This window comes from Microcaecilia unicolor, chromosome 7 (assembly GCF_901765095.1).
Source record: "Microcaecilia unicolor chromosome 7, aMicUni1.1, whole genome shotgun sequence".
Lineage (NCBI taxonomy): Eukaryota > Metazoa > Chordata > Amphibia > Gymnophiona > Siphonopidae > Microcaecilia > Microcaecilia unicolor.
Genome location: NC_044037.1, coordinates 169,865,939 through 169,893,036, shown reverse-complemented (window position 1 = coordinate 169,893,036; position 27,098 = coordinate 169,865,939). Strand labels below are relative to the sequence as shown.

The window sequence follows — 27,098 nt, the reverse complement described above, 5'->3', positions numbered from 1 at the left end:
CTCCATGGTGCGACCGCACCTGGAGTATTGTGTTCAGTACTGGTCTCCGTATCTCAAAAAAGATATAGTAGAATTAGAAAAGGTACAGCGAAGGGCGACGAAAATGATAGTGGGGATGGGACGACTTTCCTACGAAGAGAGGCTGAGAAGGCTAGGGCTTTTCAGCTTGGAGAAGAGACGGCTGAGGGGAGATATGATAGAAGTGTATAAAATAATGAGTGGAATGGATCGGGTGGATGTGAAGCGACTGTTCACGCTATCCAAAAATACTAGGACTAGAGGGCATGAGTTGAAGCTACAGTGTGGTAAATTTAAAACGAATCGGAGAAAATTTTTCTTCACCCAACGTGTAATTAGACTCTGGAATTCGTTGCCGGAGAACGTGGTACGGGCGGTTAGCTTGACGGAGTTTAAAAAGGGGTTAGATAGATTCCTAAAGGACAAGTCCATAGACCGCTATTAAATGGACTTGGAAAAATTCCGCATTTTTAGGTATAACTTGTCTGGAATGTTTTTACGTTTGGGGAGTGTGCCAGGTGCCCTTGACCTGGATTGGCCACTGTCGGTGACAGGATGCTGGGCTAGATGGACCTTTGGTCTTTCCCAGTATGGCACTACTTATGTACTTATGAATGGAAATAGATCTCATATATAATCATTGTAGAAATCTTGAAAAACAGGCTGGGTTGTGGCATCAAGGACTGGATTCGAGGACCCCTGCTTTATAGAATAGACTCTTACCAAGTGCCTTGTTAGAGAATTGCCTTCAAACTGACCATTCAGGTATTCATTTTAAAAGCTGTCTTTTTCTTCCCAGGAACCAGCGTTTCAGTTGGCCAGTCACCTGTGCTTGTGGTATATGATAGTGTGAATCTTACCTGTAACTGCAATTGCAAGGAAACAACAAAAGAATTTCGGGCTTCGTTACGCAGAGGAGCAAGCAAGTCAGTCGAAATCTGTGCTGGATCCTTTAATATCTCCTACCAGTCTTTCGAATCAAATGATAAAATTAGCTGCTTTGTAGTTAAGGATGAGGAGAAAGTGACCTTTCACCTCAGAAACCTAAATGTGAACCATACAGATATTTACTTCTGCAAGTTGGAGACCATGTATCCACCTCCCTACTTGTACACCACAGACAACGGAACAGTTATTCATGTGAAAGGTAAGGTAGGAAACTGTAATAACCAACCTAAGACTCATAACTGAAAGGCATAAATACCTTACCATGTTGTTTTAGCTCCAAAATTTTAAAGCGATTAGTCATTTGCAATGGTAAGATACTGAAGAAATCAGCAAAACAAGAGATGGATTCTAAGGGCATGGAAAGGAGGACGGACACTGATTTTAAGGGTCTGGTGCAGAGCAAAGAGAAAAGATGATAAACTAATTTATGTAGCCATCAAAAGTACCAGGCTAAGCAACAGTGAATAGAAATGTTAGCAAGTTAAAACAGCAGACTGCATGATAAAACTTGACGATATATAAGTTGACAGTATGCCAGGGGCTTGGGTTTTTATAGCCTTCCGGCCCAAGTACAGTATGTTGAAACCATTTTAGTAAGCCAAAAGTTACACGAACAAGTATTTGTGCAGAACTAAACAAAATTCTTATATATCCACAGCAAAACATCCCCTCATCCCTCCCCTCATCCCTCCCCTCCAACCAGCTCCCCTCCCCTGCACATACTCATAAGAGGGCCAGTCCCTACAAACCAGAAGATTTAAAAATGTAGCAGGCGACTGTAAACTTGGGCAGATAAGGTTAACCAAAAAGGTTCCCAAGTTTCTTGAAATCATCGCTCAAACTACATATCAAAATTAGATATGCCTTGTCGCTCCACCCTTAAAGCAAATAACAACAGGGAGTGCCAAGATTGCAACATGGGGCTTGCAGGTTCCAATCAGTGATGCAAAATGGTCTTTAAACCATACATGATAGATTTTTGCAAAAATCATTTAAAACCTCTGGGCACAGGTGCTGTATATTGGTATTGCCCAAATAATACAAGTGGTTTCAGTATAACTGAACAACCCTAGTAGGTATCAAAAGCAATTAATATTGTGTTCCAAAAAGTGGTGATCCTGAGACAAAACCAAAACAAATGCCCCAAGGTTGCAGCAGGATAACCACATTTAAGGCAAATGTCTTGCAGAACAGTATGGGCTTTGTAGGCCCTATGAGGGGAATATAGAGTCGAAAAGCAAATGTATATAACATCTCACGCAACACCACAGTCTCCTGCCTTTTATGAATGCCTAGAATAAAATCCTTCAGATGGTCCAAGGACAGTTGACAAGAAAGGTCCTGGGACCATTTCCTCGCCAACAAAGCATAGTCCAAATCTGCAGTAATGTAGTACAAATAATAATGATGATAGGCAAGTGGTACCAATTGTTGAGATCCCAGTGAAAACGCGTCCGTTAAAGTCTCTTGAACATCCTCAGAGATCAGTCCTTGGTAGTGAAGCAAGATAATGCTTAAGCTGTAAATAACCAAAATAATGTGAAGTAGCTGAGCCAAACTCACGTTGCAAGGTATCAAAGGTCTTTATAACTCCTTCGTCTGTAACCACCTTCAACAAGTACTTTAATCCTCGTCTAGCCCATATTGAAAAAATGTTATTGGCCAAACCTGGAGGAAAAGCTGGGTTATTGCAAATAGACAAATAAGGTGTCATGTATGGTGAAAAGTGAGATCTGTAGCACACCCACCTCCAAATCTCTCGAGAGGGCTGCAGCAGAGGCCATCTCCTAAAGCTGCCACTAGGGAGCATGCTAGATGTATGCAAACTCTGACTAAAGTGCACCCCTGGAAGTAAATTTGTTTCAATGGGAGTAATGGAAAACCACTCAGTTCCCCGGTACCGATCGTTAATGTGCCTCATCTTGCATGCTACCATCAAGTTGAGCAGGCTGAGCAACCCCATGTCACCATGAGCTTTAGGTGTCTGTATTATTGTCAAGGGTAAGCGTGGCTTCTTCCCAGCCAGAGATAATCCTGCAGATGTCCCCGTAATTGTCTTTCCTCACGATTAGGAAGAAAAAACGGCAACATCTGAAAAGCATACAGCCAGTGGGGAGCTAGGATCATATTAAACAGGTGTATTCTACCCCATAATGAGAGTGGATTAGACTTCCAGAGGTGCAATTAGGTCTTAACAGTAACGGTAAAACATTAATTTTGTACAAATCAGACAGATCAACCAAACTCCCAAAACTTATTTTAGTGTCCACCCATGTTAGTGGAAAGGGGCCAACCGATTCCTGTTGCACCATAGCAGGGAGAGGCAGGGTTTGAGATTTGGTATAATTAATACTAAAACCTGCAAAACTCCCAAAATGAGCAATTAGGTCAAGTAAAGCAGGCAACGCAGACTGAGGAGAGGTTAAGAATACCATAATGTCATCAGCGTATGTTAAGGCCTTAATGAGCCAACCCAAAAGATCTAACCCAGGTATCTGTGAAGTTGCATTAAGAACCCAAAGAAGGGGCTCCAAAGCTAGCACAAACAGGAGAGGAGTGAGGGGGCATCCCTGTCTCGTACCCCGGAAAATGGTTATCAAGGGAGTACGGTCACCATTAATAAGCAATTCCACTTGGGGTAGAACATGAAGGGTTTGAATTGCTCTATAAAATCAAACCCAATTCCCACCTGAGCCAAGACCTGAAAAAGATGCTGCTAACGGATTTGGTCAAATGCCTTGGCTGCATTCAGGCTGACCAACAGTGCTGGAATATTGTTAATAGTGTAATAAAACATAGACAAGACCAGCTGTTGGACATGTAAAACTGACTGGAAAGCCTGAAGAAAGCCTACCTGGGCGGAGTCTATCAGTGAAGGTAACAGTGGCACCAAACGAGTGGCCAATATTTTAGCTAAAAATTTCACATCAACATTAAGAAGCAAAATCAGTCTGTAGGACTCTGCTTCTTTGTGGGGTTTCCCAGGCTTAGGTAATAAGGTGATAAGAAACACATTCCCATGCATAGGAAAGGAGCCTAAGTCTATAATTGACATATAGTATGAACGTAAAGTTGTAGAATTCTCCTATGAAATCATCAGTGCCCGGCGCCGAACAAGATTTTAATTTTTTAATTGCTAATTGGAGTTCCTTAGCCTGTATAGGTGCATTAAACAATTGACTATCCTCATCTGATAAATGGGGCATAGCTGCTTTATCTAAAAAAATGAGAGATTAATGAGGAATCTACATTAGGGGGCTTCGAATACAAGGTATGAAAGTGATCTTGCAGTTGGCGAGAAATACCATCCACAGCATTGATCACCCATCCTGAAGGGTCTGACAAAGAGGCTATAGTCCTATTGCCCCCCCCCCCCCATGTTTTGACAATGCACACTGGTAGTTTACTGGGCTTATTACCAAGTTTTGATATATAATGCTCCGTTTGTGCATAGATAAGAGAATTGAGGGCTACCTGTGTCGAGCGATATGACTCTTTCTTTTGAGGGGTGGGAGTTCTGAGATAATCCCTCTTAGCTCGTTTAAGTTGTGTTTCCAAGGTTAGATTTTTATTGTGCGTTACATTGTATGAAATAATATCTCTGCGCAGTACAGCTTTGGCTGCAATCCAATAAAGTTCTGGTTGATCCATATGCTGAGCATTAAACATCTGAAAATCCTCCCATTTATGGAGAAGGTAAGTCCGAAAGTCTGAATCATACAATAAGTAAGTGGGAATTCTCCACCCTGTAGTAATTTCATATTGCACAGGGGCCTCCAGATCTATCCACATGGGAGCATGATCTGAGACCTTCTTGGGTTCTATAACAGCTTCTGTGACGAATGGAAAGAGTTTATTAGAGAGAAGAATACAATCTATCTGAGAGTTGGAGTCATGACCCTGAGACCAGTGTGTATAATCTAACTCCAACGGGTGCAGTAGACGCCACATATCCACAAGATTTAGGGATCTACAAAAGGCTGGTAACATGCCTCTCCCGTGTCAACTCAATGAGACCAGTGCACTATCCACCATGGGATCCATAAGATTAAAATCTCCAACTACTATAAGTGATTTTTCCATATATGGGAACAGCTGCTGTAATGGGGAAGAATAAAAGGTCTTGACATAAGGAGTTGGGCCATAGACCACCAATAGATATAGTTCACGACCCTGTAGCCATAGCCATAAAGACAGATAGTGTCCAGATGGATCCTTCATCACAGTCTCTGCTGTGCAAGCCAGGGACTTATGTAAAAGAGCAGCCACTCCCCCTCTACATCCTGTTGAAGAAGCAAAATGATCTCCCCCCCCCCAGCTTTGTTGCAGCTTTGCGTGCTCCAAGACTGTCAGGCGTGTCTCCTGCAGACAAGCCACGTCTGCCCCCTGACACCGCAGCTATATTTTGAATGCTTTATGGAGGAGGACACACCTCTCACGTTCCACGTGATTATCCTGCAGCTAGGGGCCAATGCCCCTCAAAAACAGGAAATAAACAGAGACAAATAAAATACAGTAAAAAGGGAACCAGTGTGCCCAGCCTCCACCCCAGACCCAGGTTCAAAAGCAGTGCCCACAAATTACACATGCATAGAAAGGCACAGTTATCCTGAAAGAGTGTGTGATTAAAAATGACCCCCCATATTGAAATCCAATCTCCAAATCCTCCCCCCAAAATTAAGAACCAAGAAGAAGCAATAAAAGAACTTCATAAATTCCAACACCCACTTAGAACAATTATCTCCCTCCCTCTCCAATACCCCTTAAAATTATCCCTCATAGTTTCCTGCCACAGCAATGCGAAGTGAAAAAGAATCAGACCAGTTATAATGCTTAATGTCCTGTGCTCTCGCCACCCCCAAAGCAATCGTGTGTCCCTGGAAAAGCCAAGAAAGTGAGAAGTACCTGTCCCTACAATAATGCACAAGGAGACCTTATTATAAACTGAGCATACTAGCAATGAACAAAAGTGATTAAAGTAGCCAGGGCAAAATAGCCTGTGAATAGATAAAGTACATCAAGTCGCTATCATCAGAGACTCGTCCCGCTGCTCTTGACAAACTTGTAGCATCAGGTGAATCGTAGATGCTTTGGCGGCCATTGATGTAAACTTTTAATGTAGCTAGGTATAACAGCATAAATTGGTGACCTGCCTCATGCAAGGCTGCACAAATAGGGGTAAATTGCCTGTGACGATCCTGCAGAGCTGCTGAATAATCTTGGTATATTTGAATAGGCACACCATCGTAAGTCAGCGAATTCCTCCTTTGACAATACCCACAAAGTATTTCCAGTTTGTGCGAGTAGTGGTGAACTTTATCACAGCACAAGGCCGCCTTTGGTTTTCGTGCACCCTCTCAATGCTGAATGGCCCTGCGCTATCAGTAAGGGCAAATTCTTTAGCTAACCTTTGCATATTTTTAAACTGGAATTTGATTATTTGGGGGGGGGGGGGGGAATTTCACCATCAGGAAAAGCATGCAAACTGTGCAGATAGTGCATCCTATTTGTAAAAGGTGTGCACCCTTTAGGAGGTGTGTGCTGTCTTTTCAAGTAGTGCAAAGTGTGCATACTCTCAACGACATAGACCCTGTAACGAACAAATGCCAGGAAAAAAAATGAACATTCCTGGAAACAACATGGAAATGTCACAAAATAAAAATTTCCCATTCCTAGAAACCAAAGGGTTTCTGTTACAGTGCTGCTGAGCACCATAGTTCCCATGGCCAACAGCGATATCCTGGACTGGATAGTGAGGGATCACTGGGAGCTAAGTATTAAAACAGCTGCATTTGGGACTGTTTACCAAGCTGTGTTGAGCTGCTAGTGTGAGTTTTATCATGCTAGCACTGACCTGTGTTAACATTTACCATATGTTAAGACAGACTACACTGTAAAAATGTTTTGCTAACTGATTGAGGTAGCAATGGGCAGGGCAGAGGTTGAGCAAGGGAGTGGTCTGGCCTGACATCTAGTGTGCAGGTCATTACTGAATGCTATCTATCCCAGGGGCGTAGCCAGACAACAGATTTTGGGTGGGCCTAGGGAAGAAGTGGGTGGACACCAATTGTTCTCCCCCCCACCCCAACCACCACCCAAAAAATATCTCAGCTGGTGGGAAAACGCTTCTTTCCACCTTGGCAGTCTGGTGCAGGCATGCTCTGAAAACTGAACATTCGCAGTCTTCAGCTGGCCGAGCTTGGGATCCCATCAGCTACCACTAAATGTGTGCTACTGTTGGGTGGGCCTGAACCCTAAATGGGTGGGCCCTCGCCTACCCAGGCCCACTTGTGGCTATGCCACTGATCTATCCTGATTGCCTATAGCATGGCCACAATTACCACCACCTCAAGAGGAGGCAGTAAGTGCTGTGGTGCTTCTGACAAAGAGAACACTGTAAAGCAAAAGACGGCTGAGGTGGGGAATTAAATAATTGTTGCAGACCATTCCCATGGTGCTGCACCTTCCCAACATACTCCATGTTTTACAAATAAAGCCCCCTCCCCCACTGAGATTCAGTACCCCTAGCACAGGCGGTGTTCTACGGGGGTCTCGGCATTTACTGGCAGCTGATTTCTAAAGCGAGCTAAAAACACTACCGTGGCTTAGTAAAAGATCCCTTTTGTTTCCTGGAAAAAAATAATATATAAATATCACATTTAAAGCCCACAGTGAAACAAGTTGCTTTAAAACCATGATTCAAGCACCAGGAAACTGGGGAAAGTGGAGGGAAGGGGAAAGTTAGAGAGAGGCAAGGAAGGGTTACAAGTTGGTTAGTATAAAGTGCTAAAAAAAAATGGTTATGCATTGCTCTTTTAAAATCAGTACTGGAGAAGAAGTCAGTCTTACTGCTTATGTGGTTTCAATAGACATTGACACTGTTTTCCTTTTCTTTCAGAGAAGCTGTTTTGTGAACCTCCTAAGCCTTTCTTGTTGATGGTGGCTTTGGTTGGGATGTTGGTATTTTACAGTGTGTTAATGACAGCAGCCGGCTGTTACTGCTGGGTAAGGATTATCTTTTTATTTTACTTTCAGTCATGGTTAGCCATGAGCTGGGTCTAGTAGGAGTGTGCAGGGAAAATATAGATATAATACATTTCTTTCCTTTTTATTCTTTCCAATCCAATGTAAGTTGAAAAGAATTATACAGAGAGGGGTCAAGAATGTCTGTCTGGGGGCTTAAATTTGGCTTGTGGGAAAAACCAGTAAAAAGTCATGTCAAATTCAAAAATGGGCCAGCTTGGACTGGGAGTTCCAGACAACCCCCTCCCCACCCCCCAAAAATGGCACAATGCATTTCTGTGAGAGAAGGAGGTCCATCTTCTGTAGCAAAGAAACTGAACATACAGTGAAATTTAGCAGTTAGAGAATTTCTCATTTGAAATTGCTTTTCACCCTCTTCTCTCCTAACCCCCCAAACTGCTCCAATCCCACAAAATCTCCTACAACTGCCCCATTAACTGCAAATTGCTCCAAGTCAAAACTACCCCATAACTGCCCCACCACCCTGCAAACTATCTCATCCCCCAAAACTATATTGGCATTGGCCCCACCAGATTGTTAATTGCACCACTCCCAATGCTGCCCCCCTGCAACTGCCCTATCAGCCCGCAAACTGTCCCACTCCAAAAACTAACCCCACAACTGTCCCGCAATATGCAAACTGCCCCCAACCCCCTAAACAACCTCCTCATGCAACTTCTCAATCACCCCACAAAATAGTCTACTCCAAAAATTACCCCAATTGCTCCATCACCCTGCAAACTTATCCCAAACTCCCAAAACTATCTTCTTATGCAACTGCCCTATTATCCCACAAACTACCCTGCTCCAAAAACTACTCCCTGCAAACTGCCCTTACCCCCCAAAAAAATATCCCTCTGCAACTGCCCCAGCACTCTGCAAATTTCTCCTCCCCCATTACTGTTGTACTGTGTTCTGTTCCCCAATAAAAAGTTTAAAAATAAAGAAATGAAATACACAGTAACTGTGTTTGCCTTCATCCCCTTTTCCCAAGCATCAAATGGTACCCTTCTTTCCTGCCTCCCCCCCCCCCCCAATTTTTCCCCCTGCTTCCATGGGAGCCTATGCTGTGGCTAGCAACTGCCAATACCCTCCATCATTAATTCTTCGTTTTTCTTTCCTCTGCTACTCATGGGAGTTCAGGGTTTCCTCTTTTCTTCCTGGGTGGTCTCTGCCAGTGGCCTTTATAATTCCTCCTTTCCTCTTTGGCCACTAATGGTTTCCTAGGCCACCTCCTGTCTTCTTCAGCTGCTGGCAGGATGGTCCATGCCTGAGGCTTCTGGGTCACTTTTTCTACTCTTCAGTTGCCAGAAAAATGGGCTCGTTCAGGAGCCTCAGAGCTTCTTACTCTCCTTGGTGAATGAGCTCTGCCAGCAGTCTCTAGGCTGTTTTATTCTCTCCTTACTCTCTGGATAGGCTCTGCCAGTAACTCCAAGGCATCTTTCCCTCCTTAGTAGCTGATCAGCCACCCCACACCAGGACTGCAAGCATTTTTAAACTCACAGAATGGCATGTATGAACATTTTGACTATTGATCTTGTGATACATGAGAACTGCAGTTAGAAAGTAAAAGCCTACACGAGTTTTAAAATGCTGCTGTGGAGCCTATTTCAACATCTGTTGTAACTTGTGAGTACTTCATTATCTCCTGAGGTTTCTCTCGGGGGGGAGGGGGGTGGGGTGAGCGGTAGAACTCCACCCCCTCAACCTGTACTGTGAGAGAAGGTTATGCTGCATTTGATGGGTGCATTTTGAGCCCAGGGGTTTTTGCCCCGATAGACAGTTCATCTCTCAATTCCTCTGGTGCTGTCGAGGTTTAGTCTGCTTTGGTAAAAGATACCTTCACCGATTCTTTTTAAGACCTTTAAAGACTCTTTGGTTTCTCTGACTGCAACACAGGATATCTCTTTAAAAGATGTCTTTGATGTCATCAGAATGGATAAGACTTTACTTGTCTTTATATAGTAAATTTACTGAGGAAACTGCTGCAAAGTTTGTTGGTCAGGATACAAGGTTGTCAACAATGGATAAGAAAATGGAGAAAACTGAATCTCAAATTACTGTGTGTCAATCTGCATTAGTCGCTTCTACTATGGACAGTTTATTACTTCATTTACAAATGGAAGAATTGGAAAATATGTCTCGAGCATGTAATTTAAGCAGTGTTGTTCAAAGTACTAGGTCAAAGTACTTAAGTAAAAGTACAATGAGGAATACATTACAAAATTACTTAAATAAAAGTAAAACCTTTATTGTCTAATATAATACTTTTTGAGTAAAAAGTAAAGGTACCATAACTAAAATGAATGCAACTATTGTTAACATTTTTATCCAAACAATTTTATTGCTCTACAATTCAATCTACTTCACTTTTAGTAAAGCTAAATTTTGAAAATGACTGTCACTCATGTGAATGCGCTTGTGAGCCTTTAATCCACCACAGCTAAGAAGGTGTTCAACAACTGTACTATGAGGAAGTGGATTGTTCAGGCTGATAAAAAATTCCTTCACCAGGCCAGGCCGCAATATTACTGATGCCTTTTAACTGAGTCTGCAGTTATTAATCAAAGGAATCTCTGTCTGAAACACTTCCTTATAGCAAAGAACACTTTATCATCATTGTTGTCATTGTCATCTGCATTAGTATTAGTGCTAATTCATCACTTGAATCTTCATCTTGATTATCATTGCCATGCTGTCCAATTACAGAGAAGGCTTTCACAAAGTTGAAATCATTGTTGATGGCCTATTTTTCATCTGATGGCAAATTCTGACTATCTTCAAGAACTGATGCAAGAATGTCAAATGTATGGAAACTCTTCAGTCTTAAGGCCAGACAAGCAGACTATCTACTACTACTACTACTATTTAACATTTATAAAACGCTACTAGGGTCATGCAGTGCTGTACAATTTTTAAATAATATTTTTAACAAGGAAGGACGGTCCCTGCTCAAAGGAGCTTACAATCTAAAGGACAATTATGCAGTAAATCAAATGGGGCAGTATAGGTTTTCAGAATAGAGGTAGGTGGTTATGTGTCGAAAGCTAGAGTGAAGAGGTGGGCTTTAAGTAAGGATTTGAAGATCGGCAGGGAGGGGGCTTGGCATATGTGCTCAGGATGTTTATTCCAAGCATAGGGTGAGGCGAGACAGAAAGGGTGGAGCCTGGAGTTGGCGGTGGTGGAGAAGGGTACAGATAGGAGCAATTTGTCCTGTGAGCGGAGGTTATGGGTAGGAACGTAAGGGGAGATGAGGGTAGAGAGGTAATGAGAGGCTGCAGATTGAGTGCATTTGTAGGTTAGAAGGAGAAGCTTGAACTGTATACGGTATCTGATCGGGAGCCAGTGAAGTGACTTAAGGAGAGGGGTGATGTGAGTATATCGGTCCATGCGGAAGATAAGACGCGCGGCAGAGTTCTGGACGGATTGAAGGGGGGATAGATGGTTGAGTGGGAGGCCAGTGAGTAGTAGGTTGCAATAGTCAAGGCGAGAGGTAACGAGAGAGTGGATGAGGGTTCGGGTGGTCTGTTCGGAGAGAAACGGGCGAATTTTGCTAATATTATAGAGAAAGAAGCGACAGGTCTTGGCTGTTTGTTGGATATGCGTAGAAAAGGAGAGGGAGGAGTCGAAAATGACTCCGAGGTTTCGGGCTGATGAAACGGGAAGGATGAGGATGTTGTCAACCGAGATGGAGAGTGGAGGGAGAGGAGAAGAGGGTTTGGGTAGAAAGACAATGAGCTCAGTCTTAATGTAAAATTTTCCATGGGAAGTCCAGCAGTCTGTTGTAACAGAAACATATGTCTGTTCTCCAAGAATTACAACCAGCTTCAGAATCATCTCTGCTTTAAAGTGACCAAACTCATCATTGTTCTGTTTGGCTAAAGACTAGTAACCAGTTCAACAAGCACACACAATTCTACTATTGTCATAGGCTGTATTCCCTGAACACCAAAATTTAAGATGAGATGATCCACTGTTTGTGTGACAAGATTTGCAATTACAAAATCCTGTTCCAGGTTTTGCTGTTTCATTTGGTTTACTAAGGAATCATCCTTTAGGTCTCTCTGCCACTTTCATTTTTTACTTTTAACTGCAAGCATCAGGAGTAGCTAGGTAAAAGTAGTAAGAATTGGTAAAATTATTACTTCGGTAAAAGTAAAAGTAACAAATTTTTCCTGTACTTCTTTACAAGTAAAAGTAACAGAACTTTTACTTAAGTGTAGTAACTAGTTACATTTACTTAGGGGCCCTTTTACAGAGTGGCGGTAAGCTCAATGCGGGTTTACTGCTCACTTTTCTGGGGATTACCGTTGGCCCAAAGTGACCAGACCTGCCCTAAGCATGCACCATTTTCGGGGGAAAAAGAAAACCCCTGTAAATGACTTGCATGACGGCAACCCAGTGGCAATCGGGCACTGCCTCGAGCTGCCCGGTTTCCGCCGGGTTAGCGCGGGAGCCCTTCTTGCCACCTCAATGGGTGGGGGTAAGCGCTTCCTGTTGCATGGCTATGCAGTAAGAGTTCTCCTACCGCATGGCCATGTGTGCCAGGGGTCTTTTTACCTGCTACAGTAAAAAAGGCCCTGGCATGCGGGAAAAACAGCCCAGCCACTAGTGCAGCGCCCTTTTTCCCACAGTTTAGTAAAAAGACCCCTGAGTTACTATAGGGCCTAGTGGTTAGGGTGATGGACTTTGGTCCTGAGGAACTGAGTTCAATTCCCACTTCAGGCACAGGCAGCTCCTTGTGACTCTGGGCAAGTCACCTAACCCTCCATTGCCCCAGGTACAAATAAGTACCTGTATACAATATGTAAGCTGCATTGAGCCTGCCATGAGTGGGAAAGCGCGGGGTACAAATGTAATAAAAATAAAAAAAATTATAGAGTACTGAATTTGAGATTTTTAAACTTTCCAGTTACACATTTTCTTTCCCCTCATAAACTATTTAAAATGTATATTAAGGATACTCTTCAGCTTACTTTTGAGGCTTTTAATATTAAATATTTTTATTATCTTCATAAAAACATTAAGGTGACTAGTCAAAAGGGTGATATTGATGGACTGGGCAAGCAATTTTGTAAAATCTGCTACTTACATTCACAAAGGCTGCCAATTACACAAGAAGGTGGCAAAATTTGCCACCTGCACTTTTAAGCGCTACCATATACAGAGTCTTAAGTTATATCACTCTTTTTTTAAATTGTTTTTTTTTTTGTAAAATGGCTGATACTACTCTACTTGCTGACAAATTGGCATGTTTTCCCATCACCTTATGTGTATTTTATAAAGGGATCCATGTTCAGTTGGCCTCTAGGGAGGAGTAGCCTAGTGGTTAGAGCACCAGGCTGAGAACCAGCTAAGCATAGCTCAGATTCCATTGCTGCACCTTGTGATCTTGGCTAAGGGGCCCTTTTACTAAAGGGTTGCCGTGTGGCAACCTGCAACTAGCAGCAGCCCAATGTGGCCGCTGGCAGTAGTCCTGCCTCGAGTGTACGCCATTTCCAGCGCTATGGAAAACAATTCTTTAATCTTACCGCTTGGCCATGTCTTTCTTAGGGGCTTCCTACCCGTTGCGGTAAAAAGGGCCCTGGTGTGTGGCAAAAACAGCCCCCATCACTACTGTTCCGGCTGGAGCGTACACCATTTCCGGTGCTGCAGGAAATTGTTTTCCCTAGCACGGTGCTAACAGCAGCGGTAATCAGGCATCGCCACACGCTGCCTGGTACTGCTGGGTGACTGTAAGTGCTCCCTGCTGCATGGTCACACGGTAAGGGTTATCTTACCGTGTGACCATTTTTTTTTGGGGGGGGGGGGTTACCTGTTGCGATAAAAAGGGCCCTGATGCACGGGAAAAATAGCCCCTACTACTACCGCAGGGCCCTTTTTTCCACAGCTTAGTAAAAGGACCCCTTAGTTAGATGAACACCTTTCCAAATTCTGCTTTACACATATTAGGAGCAGAGGCTCCAGATTTTTCTGAGACCCTGCTTCGTACAGAAAACCAAACTATTGTGAAATAAATACAAGGAAATATGTTCAATTAATCTAAATGAATGAATTTTGTATGCATTTTGTTATTATGCTCTTTCCTCAATGTAATTGATGCCACACCACTTTTTTGAAAATAGGATTTATAAAATTCCTAGTGATTTTTTGACATTGTTTTGTTTAAATGAGCTTCAGTTAGCCCACTCTTCCCTCTCAATGAATAGGTCCGGCCAGAGTTGTCAAACTTAAGGGCCTTTTTATCAAGTGGCAGGCTACCACACGGGTAGCATGTGGCCAACAGCAGTACCGCTGAGCATGCCTAGGCCTCTGGCAATAGTACTGAGTTTGCCACGTGCCATTTCCCGCACTAGAAAATAATTTATAATGCGGGGGTGGGGAGTAGGCGTTCCCAGCAGTAATTGGGCAGCAAATGGCCATCGCCGTGTACTGCCCGATTACTGCTGGATTAGCTCACGAGCCCTTACTGCCTCCTAAATAGGTGGCGGTAAGGGCTCAGGCATTAAATGGCCGTGCACCAATTGTCAAATTAGCACATGACCATTAATGGTATAAATAGAAAAATAGCCTTTTTACGGCCATGATAAAAAGTGGCCTCAGCATGTAGCAATTCCTCACGCCCACAGTACTGCAGGCCACTTTTTACCACAGCTAGGTAAAGGACTCCTGTTAAGCTTTTCTTGTCTTTCTTTCTTCATATTTTTTCTGCCTTCCTCTTTTATTGCTAGTCTAGTTCTGTGTCAAACAATAAAGTTCTACTTATGCAACTAAAAATGCACCTCACCTAGAAATAATGCTTGAATGCTGAAGATGATATTGATGTATATCTTCTGCACCTGCTTGAAACCTGTTTGGGGTAACAAAAGCAATTGACTGTAGGGCACTCACAGCCAATCAATTTTTAGCATTCTGCTGTACCGTTAATACTAGATGGTGGGGTAGAACAGGTAACTCACAACACAGTCTTCATTCAACATCCAGAAAAATAAGTTCAAAGTGCGTTTCCTTTTGAAAGGCATTTGAAGCAAACTACGACAAAGCAGCAATGGGCTTATTTCAATTCAATTTGAAACTCATATGAGGGGAAAGTGAAATGAGAACTGTATTACATGGCATGCAATCCTTTTCCAAAGGGAGATATTACAGAAATTACAAGGCACCAGTTGCAAGTTTAATACATTCTTATTATACCTCTAACTGGTGTACCACCAAGATACTTTATCAGCTCAAACCAGAGAATGAAAAACAGAAATAAATAATAACAATATACACGTAAATTAACACATTAGCAGTATATAAATAAAATCAAAATAAAATAGGATAGAAAAGTCCAAAGAAATCTGAGGGTCCAAGCTCCTGTGCTGCCCCCAGAACCTTTGGTCTAACAGCAAATTGAATAATTCTTCTGAACCTAGTCTTTATTTACTTATTAGGATTTATTTACTGCCTTTTTGAAGGAATTCATTCAAGGCGGTGTACAGCAAGAATAAGTCAAACATAAGCAACAGACAATTACAGCAGTAAAAATATTCAAATAATAGTACAATATCAACACAAAACACAATAAAACACTTTGATAGACAGCATAGATGGAACATATAGATAGATAAGATAGAGTAACAGGAGTAAGAAAATAAGGAACTAAGGGGGTCATTTACTTAGGCATGTTGGCGTTTTAATCATGAGTTAAAAATAGGCACATGTTAAACCATAAAGACACCCATGTATTCCTATGGGTGTCTTTAGCTAAAAACGCCAGCATGCTTAAGTAAAAGACCCCCTTATTTAGGGCCCCTTTTTTATGTTCAAACTCTTTCAACAGATAAATCTAAGATCTAAGTACCTCTATATAGAAATAAGATTAGAACTATTATATCAAAAATTTATAAAGAAATTAAAAACATAAGTGAGATTGGAGTTTTTTCCAGTGTTGGTCCCAAAACACTAAAATAGCACTATGAATGATATTTAACCCAATATGTTTCTGTGAAGATATCTAAGAAATTCTTTTTTTTTTAAAACATCTTTTATTGATTGGAATTTAAGATTAACAATCACAAGTATCCACTTGCTACAGAGATACATATAAGTAATAACATCATAGCAATCAAATCATATTACTAGAAAACATTCACGGGCCCTTTTACTAAAGTGCAACAATCCCACCGCAGGCTTGCTACGTGGTGATTCGGCACTACTGCCGGGCTACCACAGGAGCCTAGCAGTAGTGACTGCCCCCACCACGCACCATTTCTGGCATGGTTAGTGCCGGGTTAGTGTGGGAGCCTACTACTACTAACAAACATTTCTAAAGCGCTACTAGGGTTACGCAGCGCTGTACAATTCAAACATAGAAGGACAGTCCCTGCTCAAAGAGCTTACAATCTAAAAGACAAGAGAACAATCTAAAGACAAGTGAACAATCTAGAGGACGAGTGAACAGTTAATCTGATAGGGTGGATGGATTGGGGCATTTTATATTTCTCGAGCGGTTAGGTGCCGAAGGCAGCATTGAAGAGTGTGGGAGCCCTTACCGTCTCCTAAGTAGGTGGCGGTAATGGCTCACCGGGGAAATGGATGCCCAGTAGGTGTTTCACTGACCGTATGGCCATTTCTATCCCCTGCCCAGAATTTCCTTTCTCGGGGCGGTGGTAAAAGGGGGGGCCTTGGTGCGTGGCAAACCCACACGCCGACATCACCGCAGGGCCCCTTTTACTGCCATTTGGCAAAAGGGGCTCTCGATTTCTTTCTTATACCACTTTAAGGGGGGGGGGGAGTTATTCCTAAGATAGGGAGGTCAAATAGAAAGCAAAAAAACAACAACAACAAAAAAAAACAATCTAGAGGAAAGGCATTAATGCAGACACCCAACTCTTTTTTAACACGGACCAAATGAAGCAATTTTCTTCATGTCCAAGAAGGATTTTAACTGATTAGGGATATGTCTACATCCTTTGCCTATGGAATAAAGCTTGTATGTTAAGGAAATTCATTTTCATTAATGCATTCAGATCTTGCTGAAAGGCAAAACTCACAATCAAAGTAGATCTCTGAGTTATGTCAGATATGTCCTCCAATATTGATGAAATATTTTGAATAGTCATGACTACACTCTGGGCATTTTTTGACAAAGATGGTATATGAAAAATCATTTTCACTGGGGGAATATTGTCAGAAGAATACTTAAGAATTTCAATTAGGTATTTTTTAAATATGTCTAAAGAAGAAATGCCCTGGGCCTTTGGAAAACTCAATATCTGGAGATTTAGCCATCTGTTGAAATTGTCTAATTGTTCTATCTTTCTATGAAGCAGAGTCTAATCTTTAACTGCTTCCTGTTTAAAATCTTGGAGCAGAACAATTTCGCCTTGAATATTCTGGATTTTGCTTGACAAATCATTATTGAAATCATCCACTGTCTTAGCCAGACTTCCAACTCTTGAAGATAAAGAAGCCACTTCTTCAACTGATTTCTTGATGGTGGAATTCAATTCTGTAGTAGCAAGCATAACCACTGCCTCTCCTCCATTCATTGAACTATGGCTGAAATGGTCCAGCATCTCTCCCCAACCTGAAGCAGTTAGTACTGCATTTTTCAGCTCATGCTGCTCCATAGACTTCATTGACAACTCAGCCGGACACAGTGGTGAACTGATCTCCGGAGAGGACAAAGTGGTCCTAGAGCACAAGTGGGCTGGTTCTTCTTCAGTCAGCCCCACAGCCAGAAAACCTTCTCCGCTCCTCACCATCGGGGCTCTGGTGATATAGCAGTCCATTCTTTGCTACATGGGGATGATGCCTGGGCTGACAAAGGAACACCCCTCACCATCCCCTTCCTCTTTGTATGAGGCATTTCGAAGAAGAAGGTATGTTAAGAAAAATTGAGTTGTAGAGAGAAACCATGATTGCCACTGCTCAATGGAGTCATGCCTCCATCTTGGCCACTTCCACCTGTCTGAAGGTATATCTAAGAAATTTTGCTGTGAGGAATGGAATATTCTTGTTGGTCAATAGGGAATAAGGAGACAAAAGAGAACCATCGGCATACGTGTATAAAATACCCTGTGGAGGAGTCAAAATTTTATATGCAGTTCTGTATGAAATAAGCAACCAATGTCCCTCTTTCAGTAAAAGGGCTACATGATTAAATTTACATGCACCTCTAGCCATGTTCAGCCAACAGGACTGATAAAATGAATAGGGGGTCATTTACTAATGGTTAGCATGTGCTATATGCCACAAGGTCCATTCTATTTCTATGGGACCTGGGGCAGACTACTACTACCAGATGATCCCTCTAAAGTTTTTTTTATAGTTTGCATGCCTTTCAGGCTCATGTTCACAAATATAAAGCTAAAATGCATTTTCTGTAACTGGAAAAGGAAATGAAGTCTTTTTCATTGCCTTTTTCTTTTTTCTTCTCTCTCTGCTTTACTCTCCCCTGTTTCCTCATCCCCTTCTTTCATTTAATCTTTATCTTCCTCCCTCTGTTCCCAAGAAATGTAATTTTTCTCTCTTTCTTCCTTTAATCTTTCTGTTCCTCCTTCTTGCCTTTTTAATGTAAATGTTAAGATGCCTTTTGTGATAAGTGGAATAAACATTAATACCATTAAATTAAATCAAAACCAAAACATATAGAGGATATTTTTTTAACAATAGAGACAATTTGAATGTGCAGTCATAATAGTTGAAGTTGTAATGCTGTGAGCGGATACCCTGTGTGTTGAGGCCAGTAGGTCTGGATATACTGTGTGCTGATCTCACAACATGTGAACATGCATTGATAATCTGCCAGTTAAACTTGGACCCCAACACCCACAGGGCAAGAGTCTTTCAACTGGATATTCATAGTTGCTGACAGGCTGACAGTATTTCAGTGAGGTTAATAGAATGAAGAATGGGTTAATTTATTGTACAGCTAGAACTATGTGGGTAATAAATTGAGGACACTGAGAAGTTGGGTCTAAAGGAGGTGAGCAAAAGAGAAAGTGAATGGTGAAAATAGAATCTGCTTTCCTAGAGGAGAGAGGGCAGTGCAGTATTGTATGCTCTAAGTCAAAATGAAGATTCTGCCTTGCAGGGTGGGGGAGAGAAAAAGATAGCCCACAAGGCTGGAGGGCAAGGAAGGGGACCAATAGGATCAGTGCGTGTCACTAGGGGCACTGATGGAAGGACAATCAGGAAGTTACAGCAATACTGAATACCAGTGTTGCCTGTTGGGCAAGTTTCCTGCCTAACTGGGCTAGTTATGAAGACTAGTGGTAGGAAAGTTTTGGTGTTGGCGGGTTTGTCGATTTTTGGGCTACTTTCTTGCAGTGTGTGCAGTTTTTTGGGTCGTATTCACTATTCGGCTAATGAAAGGGAAATGGGACTTGATATACATTCAAAGCGGTTTACATATATTCAGGTACTTATTTTGTACCAGGGGCAATGGAGGGTTAAGTGACTTGCCCAGAGTCACGAGGAGCTGCAGTGGGAATCAAACTCAGTTCCCCAGGATCAAAGTCCACTGCACTAACCACTAGGCTACTCTTCCAAGTGTCAGCCTGCTCTTCCAGTTGTCTCTCACTGTGAATTCCAAGCCTCATTCTGGTGCTCCAATAAGCTGTAACTCCATATTTATGTAAGTGGCAGCTGATATGCACAGCTGGCACCCGCATAGCTAACCGGGCAAAGTTAGCACTGCTATTTATGAGGTAATACATTTCTGGTTAGCTATTCAGACCCATGCCAAGAGGGAGATCCCTCCTGTCCAGCCTGATGTAGAAATCCTGAATGCAGAATCAGCTTGTCATACTCCCACAAGTTGGGATTAATAGGCACTTGCTAAAGGAGGAAGGATTCAAGGACCAAGGGACAGGTAACAGACCTGAAACCCGGTTGCTGGCTTGTTTTAGTGGGAAAGTATGGGGAACTTCCTCCCCTTTCTAGTCCATGGAAGAAGGAGAGAGGAATTCATTCAGGGTACCTGTGGTGACATCCAGGCAGCCTGCCCTGCAACTTATAACCATAGCAGGCAGGAGGAGAAAAGATCTGTTTAACATCTGAAACAGCCTTGCTGCAGAACCAGAGTGTCTATTACCTAGATACCAAGGAGCCTGTAAGTGATTACTATCTAATTGGCTTTTGATAACAGTTAACATCTGCTTATGTATAACAGCAAATGAACTGTGAAAGCCAAGCCAAGCCCTCACCATGATGGGGAGTGGGTTTTGTGTAACAAGGAGAACAAGGAGGAGCTGTTTGTAATGTTTGTGTTTTGGAGGAGAGGAGAAAGCTAATATGGAGGGGCATAATCGAACGGGGCCGGCCATCTATATGGGCGGCCATCTCTAAGGCCGGCCCCGTAGAGCGGCATACCCAACCGTATTATCGAAACAAGATGGCCGGCCATCTTTCATTTCGATAATACGGTCAGGGTCGGCCAAATCTCAACATTTGGGCCGGCCTTAGAGATTGCTGGCATTAGAGATGGCCGCCATTGGTTTTTGCCAATAATGGAAACTAATGGCGGCCATCTCAAACCCGGCCAAATCCAAGCCATTTGGTCATGGGAGGAGCCAGCATTTATAGTGCACTGGTCCCCCTCACATGCCAGGACACCAACCGGGCACCCTAGGGGTGCTGAGCCCCCCAAAACCCCCCAAACCCACTACCCATAACTGTACAACACTATCATAGCCCTTAAAAGGTAACAGGGGGCACCTACATGTGGGTACAGTGGGTTTCAGGTAAGTTTTGGAGGGCTCCCATTTACCACCACAAGTGTAATAGGTGGGGGGGGGGGGGGGGGCCTGGGTCCGCCTGCCTGAAGTGTACTGCAGTACCCACTAAAAACTGTTCCAGGGACCTACATAGTGCTGTGATGGAGCTGGGTATGACATTTGAGGCTGGCATAGAGGCTGGCAAAAAAATGTTGGTTTTTTTTTGGGTGGGAGGGGGTTGGTGACCACTGGGGGAGTAAGGGGAGGTGATCCCCGATTTCCTCTGGTGGTCATCTGGTCAGTTGTGGCACTTTTTTGAGGCTTGGTCCTAAAAATAAATGGACCAAGTAAAGAGCCGTCAGAGCCGGCCTTCTTTTTTCCATTATTGGCCGAAGCCGGCCATCTCGTAACCATGTCCCCGTCCCGCCTTCTATACCCTTGCCGAAACGCCCCCTTTAACTTTGGCTAGCCCTGCGATGGAAAGCAGTTGAAGCCGGCCAAAATCAGCTTTCGATTATACCGATTTGGTCGGCTTTAGGAGAAGGCCGGCCATCTCCCGATTTGTGTCGGAAGATGGCCGCCCTTCTCCTTTGAAAATAAGCAGGGTAGTTGGCCACCTGTATAGAAATGGTTGAAGCTGTACCCTCATCAGTTGAAGGACAGTTAAAATTCTGGTTTTCAGCAAAAGAACTGGTGTGGTCTCCATCATTGTGTGAAGTGTAAGGTCTGCTGCAGAGCTTGCTTGACCTCCTAGATATGTCCTAGTCCTGCCCTGGTCCCATCAAATAAATAATAGTGTGCACCCCTGTTGTCCTCCTACTGGGCTTAATCTAGGCAGCTGCCTAGACTACATCAAAGGGTGAGGGGTGTTTACATCATATTTTTAATAGTGATGGATAGGCAAGCTCTGCAGGACACCATGGAACCTGCCTGTCCCTAGTGATGGAAAATACAATATTGAAGCATCACCCCCCATTGATAGGAATTTAGTTGGAGGACTCGACTCAGCTTAGAGGGAACAGTGCTTAGCACTTCCTAAATGGACACTATGTGCCCCTGAGTGAACATTTTGCAGGTACTACACACTAATAGAAACAGTTCTATATAAAATCTAGGCTTAGCTCTCAGGAAAGTTCCGCATTATAACGTTTTCCCAGATCTAGCATACTTTAGTAGAAGGGCCCGTTTGTCTTGTTTTGCTATATAAACATTCCACTTGTTCATACAATCTCTGCTTCTGTATTGAGCTACCAATTGTGGATGTTATTTCAAGTTTTCCTTTTTTTTTATTCTACAGCAGAAGAGCAAGAAAACCAAGCTCCATCAAAGTGACTATATGAACACGACACCACGGAGACCTAACAAATATTATCAGCCCTACATACCAACTCGAGGAAATCCCAAATTCCATTGAGCCTTACATACAATATTGACTTCTTGTATAATCTGTATTCCTAGCATTACAATACTTAACTGTCAACCAATTTCATTTACATAGAAAGAAAACCTGTAATACAAGCTAAATTCATCCTATGAAATCTTATTGAAACACTTGGAAACTGGTTGAACTGATTAGGCAGGAAGAACAATAATGGATAATGTTTGTTACTGTATCTGACACCCATGTATGTTAGCTTGCTATTAGATGACTAAATTTTGCTGTTGAAGAACCTGTATCCATAGGTTAATTTTCAGGGAGGAGAGACAAATGGTTTCACAGGTGGACCATAGCCAGATGTATTCAAAGATCTTTCTTATTTTGGAACTGATGTAATAAGCTGTGTGTTGGGACCATTGCTTGAAAATAATTCTTGCACCTAATGCAACTTAAAAAAATCATATGCAAATATTATGTTCATAAAAATGTGCACAAACACAAGAAAGTTAAGAAATCAGCATGGAAAAGTGCATACATCAGTCATGTATCAGCAACAGAATCATTTGTTTACATAGGGTTGTATATGGACCTGGAGATGCATGCACAGAGACTTGTGAATCTGAAATGTTAGAAATGAATATACCAGTGGTCTTCACTAAATTTTAAGTTGGTGCCACTTTGGATCCAATGAGCTGAAGGAGAGCCACCAAATATCTTCCCATGCGAGGTCACAACACTGACCAGTATATATCAATGACATCTACCCCACCAGCTCGCCTTCAAACTATTTCTTGAGCATATCCTCAAGGAAATGGGCATTTCCAATTCACCTATTGAAAAATGCCTTGTCCTTCAAGCATGTGGCTCTGCCTCCCATCCACATCCCTCTTTCTGTCATGAACTTGGTTAGAGAGGCAGAGAGTAGCAGAAAAAAAAGACAGAATGATGATGAGGGCCACTCCAGAGGTCTCCAAGTGCCGCCATTGGCCCCCTGGCTTTACACTGAAGAACACTGGTATATATCATGCATAAAGATATCAAGTAACTATCTGTAGCTGAACACATTGCTTACCTTTACCAGCTGTGGCACTCCCCACTTACCCTTGCATGCAGCAAAAGAATCACCTCAGTTCATCATTCCCCTGTGTTGTTTTTTACCCATACCCCTTAATAAAAGAAGAAAAAAGTTGACAGTCCTTCATACTTTCATAAAAGAGAAGAAACAGGCATGTTCTTATCAATACTTACCACAAAAGAACGAGCTTAGAAAACTTCTGTGCACTTCTTTGCAACTTTGGTTTATTAGTTACTACCTTCATTATCGTGGGATTTAAATAAGTTGTGAATAATGTCTAAATGAGTTTTGGTGTACAGTTTGCTCATGCACAAAGCTCATTTAAGCATAAGTTGGCCGAAGTGCACAGATAATTGTGCATAGAAACTGCTCTAAGCTGTGCACAAAGCCTCTTATACTTTATTACATCAGTAGCGTAGTCTCGGGTGGGTCTGGGTGGGAGAGAAGGAGAATTGGACATAGGGGGTCAAGTGGAAGGGAGGGAAAGATGGTGCATGGGGGGGGAGAGGGGCAAGAGAGGGAGAAATGTTGGACATGGCAGTAGAAGGAGGGAAGGAGAGATACTGTATAGGGGGTGGAGAGGGAGAAATGTTGGACATGGCAGTGGAGGGGACAGAGGGAGAGATGCTGCATGGGGGGGGGGGGAGATGTTGGAACTAGGTTACAAGGGATAGGGGGAGAGAAAGAGAAAAAAAGAGAAATAGTGGACAATGGGAGAAAGGGAGGAGGGAAGAGAAAAAGAAGATGTTGGACATGGGATGGAGAAGAGGGAAGGAGAGATGCATATGGGGGGGGGGGGTAGAACGAGTGAAATGCTAGATTCAGGGGCAGAAGGGATTGAGGGACAGATGCTGGACAATGGGAGGGAGGGAAGAGAGAGGGAGAAATGCTGGACCACAGGGGAAGGGGGGCAGGAGGGAAGAGAAAAGGGAAGGAAGATGCTGGGGGTGGGGTGGAATGGAAAGGACAGGGAGATATCAGGCTATGAGGGTGGGGAGGGGAGAAAGAGGGAGCAGATGCTGAGCTAGAAGGGTGGAGGGAGGAAGAAGCTGGGAATGGTGGAGCCCTATGAGAGAGGGCAGTGTGTGTGTGTGTTTGGGGGGGGGAATGAATGAGAGGAGAACAATGATTACAGGGTTTACAAATATGGTAATGGGGAGTAGATTAAAGATGAAAGGGAATGCAGTGGCGTACCAAGGGGGGGAGCGGTCCACCCTGGGTGCATGCCGCTGGGGGGGGGGGGGGTGCCGCGTGCCTGTCTGCTCCGTTCGTTCCGTGCTCCCTTTGCCCCGGAACAGGTTACTTCCTGTTCCGGGCCAGAGGGAGCTTGGAACGAGTGAAGCAGACAGGCGCGCGGCACCCCCCAGCAGGTAAAAATGCACCTGGGGGGTGTCCTTTCGCAGGGGGGAGGTGACCTTTCGCTGGGGGTGGGAGGTCGCGCTGGGTGTCCTTTCGCTGGGGGTGGGGTGGGGGGTGGGGGGTTGCGCATCGGCGATCTGCCCCGGGTGTCAGCCACCCTAGGAACACCACTGAGGGAATGGAAGACTGGGGAAGTAGTGAGTGAGAGGAGATAGAAATTTGATAGGTAGCTGAAAAGTGCAAAGAAGGAGAAGGGTGAGAAAGAGGTGAAATTTGAGTGGACAAAGAGACAGAAAAGAAACTAAGAGAGGAAAGAGCCAAAAAGGAAAGATCAATATGTCTGAAGCAGGTTTAGTGAGGGAATGGGACAAGACAGGAGAGAGGAAAAAATACATATGGACAGAAGCCAAATGAAGGAGAATTAGCAGAGGACAGACAGAAAAGCAGAAAAGACAAACTAGATCACAACATGATGGAAAAATAAAATGTCCAGACAACAAAGGTAGAAAAAAACATTTTATTTTTAATTTATTAACTAAAATATGTTAGCTTTAGGAAATGTACATAGCAGGTGTCTTTATATTGTGTTCACTAGAAAAAGAAAAGCATTTCCATGTTTATTTCTCCAGTGTTGCAGTACATGTTGAGTTTAACTTCTTTGGGTACCTAGTTCATTTTTTGTCTATGTATTTTTATTTTAAAATTGTGATACTTTATTTTATATTTGGTGAGGGTCTTTTGATGAGATAGTACTGACAAGTGGGGAGATCGAGGGGAGGTAGACAGGAGAGGGGTTTGGAGGGGCCCCATTGTTTATTTTCTGACCTAGGCCCCAACATGTCTAACACCAGCCCTAAACCTTGCTGTACTTGGTGGGAACCCCTAAGCATCACCAGCTGAGGACCTCTTCCACAGGCAACGAGAGCTCCCTTCTACCAAGCTCTGCAGTCGGCAGCATCCTTGAGCCATTCACAACTAAGCACACATGGGGTTCTGGGATCGGTGGCTCATGGACATTTCTGCTGTCTGCCAAGCTTGGTAAAAGGGAGTTCTGGCCAACTTCAGAGCAAGTCTTCAGCTGACAGAAATTGGGAATCCTCATTAGCTAAAGTATTTATATTTTGAGTTGAGAGAGGTGGGGGAGGGTAGAGGTAGAGAGAAAATATTGTGCCCACCCACTTTAAGTTCAGGCCCACCCAAAATTGGCTGTCTGGTTATGCCACTATCAGCCTTTTCATGTCCAAGGAGAAAATACATAGTACATCTGGTCCTTGGTTTTAATTAAAGTGTAGTATATTAAAAACAGGGTTGAGTGAGGAGAAAAGATCTTGATGAACAGACCCTTAATATGATTAACTTCTTTCATATAACTAGGGATAATTAGAATGGGTCCTATATTCAAAGGATTTATGCTCCTAGATTAGAGACTTAAGCCCTTAAATTAGCCTCTTTTAAAATTTACTAAGGCTGAGTACCTAAATGTATATCCCAAAATGTCATTAAACTCCTAAATGTAAGAGTGTAAAAAAATGGGTGGAGAGAGGGTGGACTTAGGTTGGAGAAAAAGGAGCTTAGCACTGATTTTCAGTACTAACTCTCTCAATCCATAACAAGTAGTTTAAATTTACACAATTACTGCATGTGTACATTTGTAGAATATTGCCATTTATGTAGGTAGATGTACACTTACCCATGTAAATAGCAGCATCACAGCTAGTTGCTTTCCTATAATTATGCGCTTAAATATTATAGTGCATTAATGTTAGAGGGCATTCACAGGAGAAGAACAGGATAAAGGGGATGGAACTCTTGACAGATGAGGAAAGGCTAAAGAGGTTATGGCTCTTGAGCTTGGAGAAGAGACAGATGAGGGGAGATATGATTGAGGTCTACAAAATCCTGAGTGGTTTAGAACGAATAAAAGTGAATTGATTTTTTACTTGTTTCAAGAGTACAAAGACTAGGGGATAGAGAATGACACGGGGACGGGGACCTGCAGTAACCACGGGGATGGGGACAGGGACATAGCTTGCGGGCACGGGGTAGGGATAGATCCCATGGGGAAGGGCAGAGACAGGGACAGAGCCCACGGGGACAGAGCCCATGAGGATGGGGACAAACTTTGTCCCTGTGTCATTTTCTACTTTGAAGCCTGTTAATGAACTGGACTGTTATTTTTGTTTGAGTGATGCAGACAATATTTTGATTTTTTGGAAAAAAACAAGCAAACATGCTGGCCACAACTAGCAAAATTTGCATGGGGATCCTGCACATCCTGCTACCAGCATATCTTCTAAGAAGATATCTTCTATTTCAGGAAGGACTGTGGAAGACAGGAGAGCTAGACTGAATCCTGAGATTGTTGATGACTTCTTATTCATCCACAGACTAAAAAATCATAACAGTGCTTCATAGGGCATATTTCTCCCCTCTAGGGCATACAGAACGGGTTGTATTTTGCACCCCTGGACATTTTAACAGGGTGGATTAGGATTCCTTGTGGTAGTAGAAATCAGCTATTGTTGCGATTGGAAGGGTAGAGGGTGGTGGTGAGGAGGGTTATTATAGCTGCTCGCTGTTATTGTTTTCT

At 43.0% G+C, this 27,098-nt stretch overlaps 1 protein-coding gene across 1 annotated transcript in view; it reads left to right on the top strand.

The window, feature by feature from the left end:
* The window catches only part of CD28 (CD28 molecule), a 71,817-nt gene extending 48,303 nt beyond the window's left edge, over window positions 1-23,514 (top strand). The window contains exons 2-4 of the mRNA XM_030209668.1: window positions 818-1,165; window positions 7,865-7,971; window positions 21,994-23,514. Coding sequence (XP_030065528.1) covers window positions 818-1,165; window positions 7,865-7,971; window positions 21,994-22,110 — 572 coding nt within the window. The 3' untranslated portion in view covers window positions 22,111-23,514. The remainder of the gene's footprint in view (window positions 1-817; window positions 1,166-7,864; window positions 7,972-21,993) is intronic.
* The last annotated feature ends 3,584 nt before the right edge of the window (window positions 23,515-27,098 follow it).